Here is a 12,735-nt window from a genome sequence, read left to right as displayed (position 1 = left end):
AGGCCCTGCCCACAGTGGCGTCCAGGACGGCCCCGATGAATTCCACCCTTTGTGTGGGGGCCAGGGTGGACTTGTCTGTGTTCACCAAGAGGCCCAGAGTGGCGAACATGTCGGTGATCACACGGACATGGCTGCAGACTTGTTGTTCCGACGTGCCCCGAATCAACCAATCGTCCAGATACGGGAACACGTGGATACGACTGCGCCGAAGCTGCGCCACAACAACTGCCATGCATTTCGTAAACACTCTCGGGGCCGTGGACAAGCCAAATGGGAGGACTGCAAATTGGTAATGCAGAGACCCCACAACGAAGCGAAGGAAACGTCTGTGGGGTGGCCAGATAGCAATGTGGAAATACGCGTCCTGCATGTCGAGGGCGGCGTACCAGTCTCCCGGATCCAGGGATGGGATAATGGTCCCCAAGGAAACCATGCGGAACTTCAACTTCACCAGGTACTTGTTGAGCTCTCGCAGGTCGAGGATGGGCCTGAGGCCTCCCTTGGCCTTGGGGATCAGAAAGTAGCGGGAATAAAACCCCTTGCCTTTCTCGTTCTCCGGCACCGCCTCTATAGCTCCTTTGCGGAGGAGCGTCTGCACCTCCTGCCGAAGGAATTGCTCGTGAGAGGGGTCCCTGAAGAGGGACGAGGAAGGGGGGCGGGGAGGAGGAAATGAAACAAACTGCAGGCGGTATCCCGACTGCACCGTGCGTAAGACCCAGCGGTCTGATGTTATTAGGGACCACGCCGGGAGGAAAAAAGAAAGGCGGTTGGAAAACGGGGGGAAAGGATCCAATGGGGAAACTGTTACTGCGCCCTCGGGCGCACCTTCAAAATGAAGGCTTGGGACCAGGCGGGGGCTTAGAGGAGCCTTGGTTTTGGCCCCCTTGGTTCCCCGAGTGCCTGCGCCTTCCGTTCCTGCCGCGGCGCCTGTTAAGGTCCTGCGTGGGGGTCGCTCGTGGGCATAGGCTTCTTGCAGGCCGCACACTGCTTGAAGCCCGGCGAACCAGGCATGAGCCCGGTGCCGGGTGCCGGGAAGGGCTAAGCCCCCGGCGAAAAACTATTTACAACTACTTAACACTTAACTACTACTATCTAACTAACAGTCTAATTAACAACTACAATAGAGATAACGATAGAAAAACAAGGAGAGCTAGGGACGTGGAGGACAGCTATGCCGCGCTCCACAGTTCCAACGACCGACACGGCGGTAAGAAGGAACTGAGGAGCGGGTGGGCCGGCAGGGATATATATTGGGCGCCATGGCGGCGCCACTCCAGGGGGCGACCTGCCGGCCCACTGGAGTTGCTAGGGTAAAAAGTTTCCGACGAACGTGCACGCACGGCGCGCACACCTAACTGGAATGGATGTGAGCAATCACTCGAAGAAGAACATGAGGTTATGGGCAAATGGTGAAACCGCTTTAAACAAAAATTTTGGATGTGGCCATAGGGTCACTTAGTCTCTGACAATCTGAGTGTGTGGGGGCTCTGCAATTAAGGCCTGCAGCTTAGAAATTCACCACCATGGAGTTTGAGAAACTTGACCTCCGTTGGATGGGCAGATGAAACTCTGGGATCGCTGATAAGAGAACCCTCAACGAGCTGAGCGACAGACCAGAAAACTGAAGGTATAACAGGTACTACAAAACATCCTGAATGCAGGCCAGCCTGAGCTGAATTCCCCATGCTAGCGACCAAACTGAAAATTGCTGCCACTTGGTCAAATAAGTAGCCTTAGTAGAGGCTTTCCTATTATTAAGTAATACTTGTCAAACAGCTTCCGAACATCATTCCTCCTCTTAATTTAGCCATGAAGAATCCACGCTGTGAGATGCAGGCTGCTCGGTGCTGGATGCCAAATCTGACTGTGGTGCTGGGTCAGTAAGTTGGGATAAAGAGGCAGGGAGATGGGCAGTCAAACCGACACACTGAGGAGACTAAAAAACCAACACTGTCTTGGCCACGCTAGTGCAATGAGAATCAGGCTGGCAAGATCCAACTTCAGTTTGAGAATGACCTGTGGGATGAGTGGGATCGGTGGAAGGCATACATGAACACCATCTCCGCTCAGGTGGAAGGAGCCTGGACTGAGACTCGTTCAGGAACAAAATCGACAACACTTCTTGTCGTCTTTCGTTGCAAGCAGGTCTATAGCTGGAATGCCCTATTTTTCAAAATGGACCTCAAAACTATTCTTCAGTGATGCTGAAAGAAGGCCCTGCTGAGGTGACTGGTTAAGCAATTCCACATCCCCAGTAGGTGAATGGCCATGTGAATGATGTTCTCCCTGATGCGAAATTGCCACAACTTTTTACTGCTTCATGACAAAACTGGTTGGAGTGGGCTCCACCCTTTTTGTTCACATAATACACTGTGGTGGTGGTGGTGAGTATACAAACCACTATGCCTTTGATGTGCAACAGAAACGTCCAGTACACACTGTAAATGGCTCAAAGCTCTATGACCTTCATATGAAGAGAGACTTCCTGATCTGTACGCAGTCCCTGAATTTTCAAGGTCCTCAGACGCGCTCCCCAACCTATTTGTGGAGGCATCAGTCATTAATGGTATGAACAGCAGAGGACGGGTGAAGGGGACACCTTTACAAAAACTGATTCAATCTATCCACTGCAGGATGCGGGGCAGCACTCACACTAGGAAGTCCAACACCTGACCATTTGGGCGATATACCAACTTGAGCCAGGTCTGAAGAGACAAAGATGAAACCTCACATGCTGAACTACATAAATACATAGCCGTCACCTTCAGCCCCCAACTAAAACCTCTTCAGCACATCATCAAAGATGTACAACCGATCCTGAAAGATGAGCCCTCACTCTCACAGATCTTGAGAGACAGACCTGCCCTCGCTTACAGACATCCCTCCAACCTGAAGCAAATACTCACCAGCAACCGCACACCATCCAAAATAAACACTAACCCAGGAACCTATCCTTGCAACAAAGCCCAATGCCAACTCTGTCCACATATCTATTCGACTGACATCATCATAGGACTAATCACATCAGCCTCACCATCAGGGGCTCGTTCACCTGCACATCTACCAACGTGATATATGCCATCATGTGCCAGCAATGCCCCTCTGCCATATACATTGGCCAAAATGGACAGTTTCTACGCAAAAGAATAAATGGACAGGAATGTGACATCAGGAATCATAATATTAAAAAAGCAATGGGAGAACACTTCAATCTCTCTAACCACTCAGTGACAGACTTGAAGGTGGCAATTTTACAACAAAAAAAACTTCAAAAACAGACTCCAAAGAGAGACTGCTGAACTGGAATTAATATGCAAATTAGATACAATTAACTTTGGTTTGAACAGAGACTGGGAATGGTTGGGCCATTACACTAATTGAATCTATTTCCCCATGTTAAGTATCCTCACACCTTCTATGGGTCATCGCGATTATCACTTCAAAAGTCCCGTCCCCCCACTCCCCCTGATAGCTCATCTCAATTGATTGGCCTCTTACAGTTGGCACGGCTACTTCCACCTTCTCATGTTCTCTGTATGTATAAATATCTTCTTGCTGTATGTTCCAGTCTATGCATTCGATGAAGTGGGCTGTAGCCCACGAAAGTTTACGCTCAAATAAATGTGTTAGTTTCTAAGGTGCCACAAGTACTCCTGTTCTTTTCACATAAATACATGTGGCCATATGATTTAGGATTATTTGTGTCTGAAGTTGCTAATAGAAGTGAGAGACTGGAGGGCTAGTCCCAGACAATGAACTGTCTGAAATCACAGCTCAGCAGAAATGCCCTCAAATTCACAGAATCTAGTAGAACCCTAATGGGTTTGATTTTTTGCGATGGTACTGAAGTTGATTTTGCTTTGTTTTCGACCAGACCGAGCCAATTGAGGAGATGCAGTCTGAACCGGACACAGTTTAGGAGTTGATCTGAGGACTTGCCCCTCACTAACCAATCATCCAGGTAAGGAAAGACATGGCTTGGGAAAAATTGCCACATGGAAATAGGTGTTTTGAAGAACAAGGGCAGCAAGCCGGTGATTGTGATTCAAAGCTGGGAGGAGGTAGCTAGGGTAACCATGCAGAATCTCATGTGCTTATGTGCCTATTGAGACTCTGGAGATTGAGAACAGGTCTCACACATCCCTTGGACTTGGGAATCAGAAAATACTGTGAGTGAAATCTTCCTCCTCCCGCCCCAGCCCACCAATGATGCAGATGGTCTTCCTTTATACCCCCAAACCTCCCTTAGTCTGGACCTGCTGCAGGAGCAGTTACTCGTGGGGGGGGATGCCTAAAAAGGAACCAGGGGAGAGGGGAGTGGAAATTGGACCACTTGTCTGAGGTTATCACTTCCCAAGCACTGTGCAAGGGAGGAAGCCTCCTTGAATGGTGGGAAGTTCACAACTGGTGTCGATGAACCAGTCAAAATGGCTGCTTGCTGGGGGAGGACAGGCTGGCTGGTTAAAGTTAGACCCAGGAGGCCTTCTTCTGTGCAACTTATGCCCCTTCCTGAAGGAGTCTTGCTGCCTCCATGGGTAAGATGTCTGCTGGAAGCACCACTGGGGACGGTATTGCTACTGCCATTGCTGACCCAGAAATTGGCACCTTTCTGTGTTTGGGGTAAAACCGCCAATGAATGCAGAGTTGCTTCACTTTGTCAAAGAAAAAAAAATCAACCACTGCAAGGTAGATCTTCTATTCTCTGCTGGACCTACAGTTGCTAGTTTTGGCTGGACGTATTCCTGGAAGTTTCATCACATGACATAATCTTTAATTAATGGTTAACCTTTAATTTCTGGAGACTCCAGGACAATCCTGGAGCACTGGCAACTCCAGCTGGACCTCCAAAGCTACGCCAGAGTACTGCAAGCGTGAGGCCCTTCTCAGTGTGATCACTGAAGCCATAACTCTGGAAGTGAAATCTGTTATGTCCGGTGCTGTCTGCAAAGATGTCTTGGCGGCCGGACAACTGTAAGCAATAAACGCTCTGAACTCTCCCCTGGAGGGTTCAGGCAACATGTCTGTGAGTTTGGCTACAGACCCCCCCAATTCCCCAAATTATATTTCAACAACAGTGCCTGCCGATTTGCAATGCCAACTTATAAGGATGAGGTTGAATAAATTCAGAGATCCAGCCTCTCAGAACTCTCTGTCCTTGGGCATGCGCTGAGGAAGCCACCTCTGTCCGAGTCAACAATGAAGGTGACTGAAGAGGGAATACTAAGAGTGGCCAGGAGACCTCGCTCTGGAGCGGGCTGATGATCAGGACTTCACAGATTCAGAAATGGCCCATAGATTCCAAGGCGGCCACTGAATATGGGGATATGGCATAGGTGAGCAGTAGGCACTGGGCCAAGACCCTCGGTCCCTACTGCAGGAACAGTGCTGATGTTGGTACTGATAGTGATCCACAGGAGGTCTCGACAATCTTTGAGAATGAGGTCTTGATGATGAGGGAGAGGGTGCCTCCAAACTTGCTCTTGATGAACCTCCCCAAGTCATCTGAAGACAATGGGGGGATTCACCCCAGGTGCAGCAAGCAAACATCCAGCATTGTCCGAAGCCCAATATGCTGGCTGCATCGTGACCAAAGCAGGGGGAGAAGCTGATGTCTTGAGGATAGGCAAGGGCACTGCACTCCCACTTGGTAGTAAACCAAGATGGTACTGCAGCCACGGGTGGTACGATCCCGTAGATGTGATCTGCACTGTCATTGGTGCTGAAGATAGCAGCTGTGCTAACGCGCCCCTCAGTACCCATAAGGAGGCTGACCTCGACTGCCTACTCTGTGTCTTAGGCAGTGCCGAAGACAGTGCTGTTGACCTAGACAAATCTGCAATCAATTCAGGTGGCACAGAGGACTACAGAGAAGTACTTCTGACAGCAGAATGCTCCTGAATAACTGGGGAGCAAGGATAGTGGGGCAAAGCAAGCCTGATGCTGTCTGGGATACCAATGGCATGGAAATAGCTGGTGCCGATGTTGTTGGTAATGGACTCAATGAGCTTCCCGTGAATGGTAAAGTGCTCACTGATGCCGCCTCGGGACTGGAAAGCGAGTGGATGTCCCAGCTCCATCCCACATATCACAAGAATCACAGTGATTGTCTGCGCTCCACCTGCAAAAGAAGGCTGAATCTCTCCAATCTCTGGAGTGGTTCTGCAGCCCAGAGGACCTGAGGAAGGAGAGTGATCTCTCTTCCCCCTGGGGGAGACAGGAGAGTCTGGTCAAGGAACACTGGCTCGCTCTGGTTCCAAAGTTGTCTGAGAGGCTGAACGATCCATGCGGGTTTCCAGTGCCAAACCGGGCCTCATGGCCAGCTCCAGAAGGTGCTGCTTGAGGCGCAAGTCCCTCACCACCTCTGTTCTTGAATGATTTGCAGATGAAGCATCTTTCTTTAACGTGCCCTTCTCCCAGGAGCAACAAGTACCATATGTGGGGGTCACTGCTGGGAACAGCCACTTCAAACAATGGACAATAGTTACATCTTGGTGAGGGGATATTTATTCTGACTCCTATAAACTAAAAACATAAGTAACGTTAAACTAACTTACTATATAGACAACAAAATCTGAGAGAGACTGAGATGGACAAGTGTGAAGGAAATACCAAACCAAGTGCTCTGACTCTACTCAGAAGTGGCGAGAAGGAACGGAGCAGGGGTTGGAGGAGCACTACCCTTAAATAGCCTGGGGAGGGGCTAAGAGACACAGGGCGTGGGTGCTGCCCCTAAGGGTACTACTAGGCAAAGTTCTCCAGATTGGGTGTGCCAGGCACACTCACACCTGAATGGAAAACACGTCTGCACCCACTCAAAGAAAAATTTTTAAATCCCTTCTGAAATGACTTCTGCTACTTCCCAAAACTTTCCAGAAAAAGATCCCATGGGTGAGATTAACGGGTGAAATATGAGGTGAATTTGTTTGGCTTTGATGAAGTTGGGCAGAGAAAGACTGAAAAAAATTGGGTTTATAACAGAAACTGAGGGTGCTTCAATCTTAATAATGGAAAGGCAAATACCTCTTCAAATCGCTCCCTATGTCTGTGTAACAGAAGAGTTCCACACATTATAATGCTGCTCTGATACATGGGATTATTGCCATTAGATTTCTAAAAACTAACACCTCAACAACACACTTAGCACAACAAAGATTTTTTTCAAGGTCTACCAGAGCCATTTGATTATGAAGCAGTTATAATGTATAAAATCCCATGAATCTTTGTATTTAATTTCCTAGCAACACTCCCATGATGGCTTTATTCTTTATAAGATCCACAATTAAAAAACAAACATGTTTTCTCCGTCTTCAGCTCTAGAATTTAAGTATCATGTGGAACAACCCCATTAGAAGGCAAATGTTTGGAAAGAAGGAGCATGTAGGAATGAGCAGCTCTTCAAAGGTCTGCACAGGATAAACAATTTGCAACAGAAATTCTTCCAAACAATTTTCTCTTCAGCTAAGTGTTCAGAGTCATCAACAAGGACGGCAACACATTTTATTTAATTCCATCAGAGACTCAGGAACCAAGCCAAATGAATTATAATACACTAACTTCTATGGAGGTGTGATCTAATGGTCTGAGAATGCGACAAAGCCAGAATTCTAAAACTGGTTTTGATACTGTCTTGCTGCATAACCTTGGACAAGTCACTTACCACCCCATGTCTCAGTTTCCCCGTCTGTAAAACAGGGAAAATAATTGTACCTCCCTCACAGGGGTGCTGACAGAATTGTTTATTCAGTACTTTCATCTGCTTAGGTACTTCTGTGACTCCCATTCACCACAGTATCCAAACATGTAGCTGAGGCCAATGTCCTCAGAGGAAAAGCACTACAGAAGTACAAAATACGAATATGTTATCATATCCACTCTCTATCCTGATATGTTGTTCACTGTAGGTAATTAATGTTCAAATCAGTGGCTACAGGAAAATATTTTATTAATAAAAAGTGGTCAAAATTCTGAATAAAAAATCCCAACAGAAAACCAGAGATGATAAAAGGTAGTTACAATTTTTAAAATTCTGCAGTTCAGACACTGTTACTGTCTTAATGACAACCAGGTGCTCTGTTTTCTGTGTCACGTGCCCTAGACATTTGGTAAAATCTTCCATTTATTTCAATCAAAAGGGTAGAGATATTGAGTGAAGTGTTACTACTACCGTGCCCTTCTACAGAGCCTTTCATTCACTATCTGCTGCTATCTACTCTGCAAAACTTCTCCCTGAAGAACACTCTCCCCCAGGGAAGGCCCACTGTTAAACAGGAAGCCAAATGCCATAGCTCTTTCAAAGATAACATGGCAGATCCTTCCCCCAACCGGGTGGAAATACCTGGCAGTGCAGTGATGAAGTCCCTCTGTAACATAGGTTTGAGGTATGAGTTTATATGTCCGTGCTGGTAATGACACATCTGGGAGATGAGATGTTCCACAAACTCCACTTGGTCGGACTCGGACCACTGTTCAAAATACTTGACGCACAGCTCCTTCTCTTTCTCATAGCTTGCAGACAGCTTCCTCTGTTTGGGCACAATCATGCTGGAAGTGCCATTGGCAAGTTTTGTCTTGAAAGGAAAGAAGAAAACATGAAATAAAGCTTGGGACGCTAACATTCCATTATACAAAAGTTGGCTGAGTCTGCATATCCCATTTGCTGCTGTCAGTCTGCAAGTGGCCACAGAAACTTGTAACCTTGGAGGACAGTACAGTTCATGCTGGAGCTGCACACAAAGGACTATGGTTAGATGGGAGAACAAGAATGGCAGCTTAATACAAACACATTTTAGTTACATTTTACACACAGTAAAATGCTGACAGATTCCTAATTTGCCATTATCAGCTACTTCAGTGCACCACAGAAGACTGCATTTGTATTTGTTTCTCTTCTAAAGTATTTGCTTTAGGGCTACAATGGACTGCTGCTAAAATTAATAGAAAATACATGAGATGGATAAGAAACTGCACGATGATCATTTAAATAATACACATAGTATATAGTAAAATTTGTTGAAGCAACACCCCAACATCTGGTGCTCATCTGTACTTCATGCAAAGAATCAAATACTAAACTTTATAGTCACTGTTAATATTTCGCCAGAAGGTCTCAACATAGTTTGATTTTGACAAGGGCTCTCAGGGACAGGCGAAAACAGACTCTTCACTCTTTGCTTAAAAGCAAGATGCACGGAAGTTTTGTTTTTAATGATTTAGCTGGAAGAAAAGCACACATATTGTACCATGAGCACATCCCAAGCCAAATTAGCTGTCATCTGGGAAATCTATGTTTTCCCATGCTGGTTACTAAATAGCTTTTATTAAATACTAAACTAAGAGAATGTCTATTTATTTTTAGGATTCTGCCCCAACGAAAAAAAAAATAGAATCTAAAGCTAAGTACAATGGTCATACATTTAACCAAGACAAGTTTTAAAGGGACATTGTCAAGATATATCCATGTACCAATGAACCGTGATAAGTCTCTTTTTAGTAATCTGCAAACCTGATAATTCTCACTGAAAGCTGGTGTCATAGCAAAGCTTTAATAACCGATGACACTGTAATGACAGTTCACATTATTAGACCATTTCCATTTCCATTTCCAAAAACACTCTGGTCTACATTTGCTACATTATGAATTATCAGTTAAAACCAAATGGCACCTATCATAATAAATACAAGTTATATTTTGTGATGTAGTATTTCAGTTTCACTTAATGCACGTTGTGGTACAGCAAGTAACACAATTAATTATATTTTAGTCAATCTAAAAGAAAATAACCAGACTGTACATGCTCCACATGTAGTTCTTACCTAAGAGGAAGATACGTAGTACCTGTTTACTGGGAGGAAGGATCAATGGAAAGATGTTAAGTGATTTGCTATAGAAAGTGCCTGCCAAAGCTAGGACAAGAACTCCGGAACTCCTAGGTCCCAGGCTTGTACCCCAGATCACACCTCCCTGTTCACCTAAAATCCTTACCTGTGATATCCTCACCTTGGATTACCAAAAGTGACAGAATGCTTTAAAATCTACTTAATTTTTCACAATCTGTTTTCTGTATATTTATACCTAAGACACCAGAACCTAAATATTGTGCCTAAATTACTTGCAAGGGTCTCTAACAGAGGTCGCTGGATAGATTTTCTTACAAAACTACCATGGTAAGTAGCAGCCATTTTAACAAAAAGTATATTCTGGCTCTGTATTATGGTTTGAATTAACACTCATTTTCTGAGACCACAGCACAATAGAAGGATATCAGACTGCATCATTGCTCAGCTTTGCATCACAAGCAAGCTGGTCTGCAACACTTGTTTTATTTCCTCTCTCATTCCCCTCAAAATGGAGCTAAGAGTCCTCAAACACTGGGGAATGTTTCTGGGAGCATTCAGTAAGGATCATCCAAGATGGCCAATAGCTGGTGGTAGAATTGCAAACTAATGGCAGAGTATAAAATCCATGTACTATGGTTTTATATTCACTCATCTTATAGATAATAGTGTCCCATAAATGGGATATTTGGAGGGAGGAGAAACACACACTCTTCTGGAATATCTGTTTATACAGAGAATGCTGACATCTCTGAGGCAACTGTGGGAATGAACTCCATGGCGCGAAAGGTTGGATTTTTCCTGGCAATGGCATGGCATACAAAGATTAAGGATGGGCTGTATTGAACATCAGCCTTGAGGGACTCTGGCTGTTTTTACTGCAGTTTAGCTGTTTGCAAAACAGAAAAACCCATGAAATGCTGGAGATAGTTGACAAATGGTGTATTTTATAAGCCTGACCTCATTTCATTTCTCATTTCATTTGCTGCACAGCCAATCTTACAGCAGGCTATCTCAATAGAGCATGGGTTTTAAACCTGTACCTTTTGCCTTTTGTTTCCTCTTTTCAGTGAGAAGAGTCACTATTTGCTAGAGCATTAAATGCCCTCTTCTCTGTTACAATCAAGAAGCCCCTCCAGAAGAGGCAGTGCTGTCAGATATACGGAGAATAAAATGAAGTTAAATATTCATACAAATGTACCACCCAAAAGGTTTTCAGCCCAGAGCTTTCTACTCTTTGTTGGGGTGCAGCTGTATTACCTGCATCACTATCAAAAGTAACCACAGACAACTGGAACCATAAACAATCACTGCACGTTACCCAAAGAAGATGCATCTGTGTATGACATGGGAGAGCGCTCAAACTTAGTCCAAGAGGAGCAGATCACAGCCCTCCACTTTTTTCTTCTTCCCTCCCAGGTTCTAATGTGGAGGCATGACCTTGGAGACTACAGGTGCTACCATTCAGCGCTTAATTTGGATCTGAGCAGCCTGGGACCTGTAGCTTCTGTGAGTGGCACCTTTATACTTGCAGAGGTCTATTTCATTTTTGAGATGGAGTGACCAGCACTGAACACAATACTCAAGATGGTGAAGGCATTCTATCAATTCTAGTCACATCTCCTGGTACTGAATAGATCATTTTAGTAACCTGTCCGTAACTACAAGCTCTTCTTCAGGCCTGAAGAAGCGGTCAGACATTCAAGCCCAAAGAAGAGCTTTGTGGAGCTCGAAAGCTCGTCCCTCTCTCTCACCAACAGAAGTCAGTCCAATAAAAGATATAACCTCACCCACCTCGTCTCTCTCATATCCTGGGACAAACATAGCTACAACAACATTGCAAGCAACAATTACAAGGCCATTTTTCTGAGTGGCTACAATTAACAGAGCCTATTTGTATGCATGAGGAGGTAGGAGAGAACTAACATAATAAAGGACCTAAGTCTAAATAATAGCTTACATCTACAAGAAGGGGCAACATTTCAGTATGGATAAACAAAGGTTGGATAGGTCTAAATGTGTGTGAACAAAACAAAAATAACCACGGTATGACCTGGTTGGACCACAAACATAACAGAGGTTGTTTTTGTTGCATAGATGGGGCTTATGGGTCCTTCCACAGTACGAGAAAAGCCAAATGCCAGCACAACTCTCAGCTACTATTATAGGCATCCGTGTTTTTCCAGCAACACCAGCATTTTTTTTCAGAAGGGTTGTAACACAGATGTCTCTTACTCATGGTAGAAAACCATGACAGAGCTCTTTGTGTGTACAGACTGACCCAACCGTAAGATGCTTGTGGAACGGTCCCGTCTCTAGCAAAGTGTGGATGCTCCAAACACCCAACAACTAGCTCTACAAGAAATGCACCTTCCTGTCTGTGAAGCTCTAAAAAGGTTCAGAGAAAATAAAACAATGCTCCAAGTTTCTCACGTGAGTTTCTTTACAGCCAAAGGGGAGGGAAAGGCATTTCATGATATTCCAGCGTTAACATGTCTTAGTCACTTACGTGGGCACAAAAGAGCATCAGGGGCCATGCATTCTTTGGTTCTCAAACTCAAAATACTGTGTGTTGCCTATTTGCAGTTGCATCTTTTCCTAACTAACTATGTGCACCACCAGTGCTGGTAAACTCGCTGATCTAGACAGAGCCACCTTAACAGCGTTTTTGGATGGGACCTACTGATGGGGAGAGGAAAAAAAAAAGACATAATGTTTAATTATAAGAAATGATTGAAATAGGCACAGACATACCCCGGATGCCTCTGCACTGCAGCAAGCTCTAAACTTGTTATCGTTAATGGTTTAAATTTCACTGTGCTAATCATTTCAGGACACAAGCCTTTCTTGATAATCTAATGAATTATTCCAACATCCTTCAGCAAAAAAAATCCTCCTTGA

General features: G+C 45.0%; 1 protein-coding gene across 15 annotated transcripts in view; it reads right to left on the bottom strand.

Annotated features, from left to right (window-relative positions):
- The window catches only part of BTRC (beta-transducin repeat containing E3 ubiquitin protein ligase), a 179,160-nt gene that overhangs the window by 36,557 nt on the left and 129,868 nt on the right, over positions 1-12,735 (bottom strand). For all 15 annotated transcript variants that reach the window (XM_050958049.1, XM_050958053.1, XM_050958059.1 and 12 more), the window contains one exon: positions 8,336-8,567. In XM_050958049.1, coding sequence (XP_050814006.1) covers positions 8,336-8,567 — 232 coding nt within the window. The remainder of the gene's footprint in view (positions 1-8,335; positions 8,568-12,735) is intronic.

The sequence above is a fragment of the Gopherus flavomarginatus genome, chromosome 6 (genome assembly GCF_025201925.1).
Source record: "Gopherus flavomarginatus isolate rGopFla2 chromosome 6, rGopFla2.mat.asm, whole genome shotgun sequence".
NCBI lineage: Eukaryota > Metazoa > Chordata > Testudines > Testudinidae > Gopherus > Gopherus flavomarginatus.
Note: the sequence above shows the minus strand (reverse complement) of the source record. Positions and strands in the feature narration are given on the sequence as shown.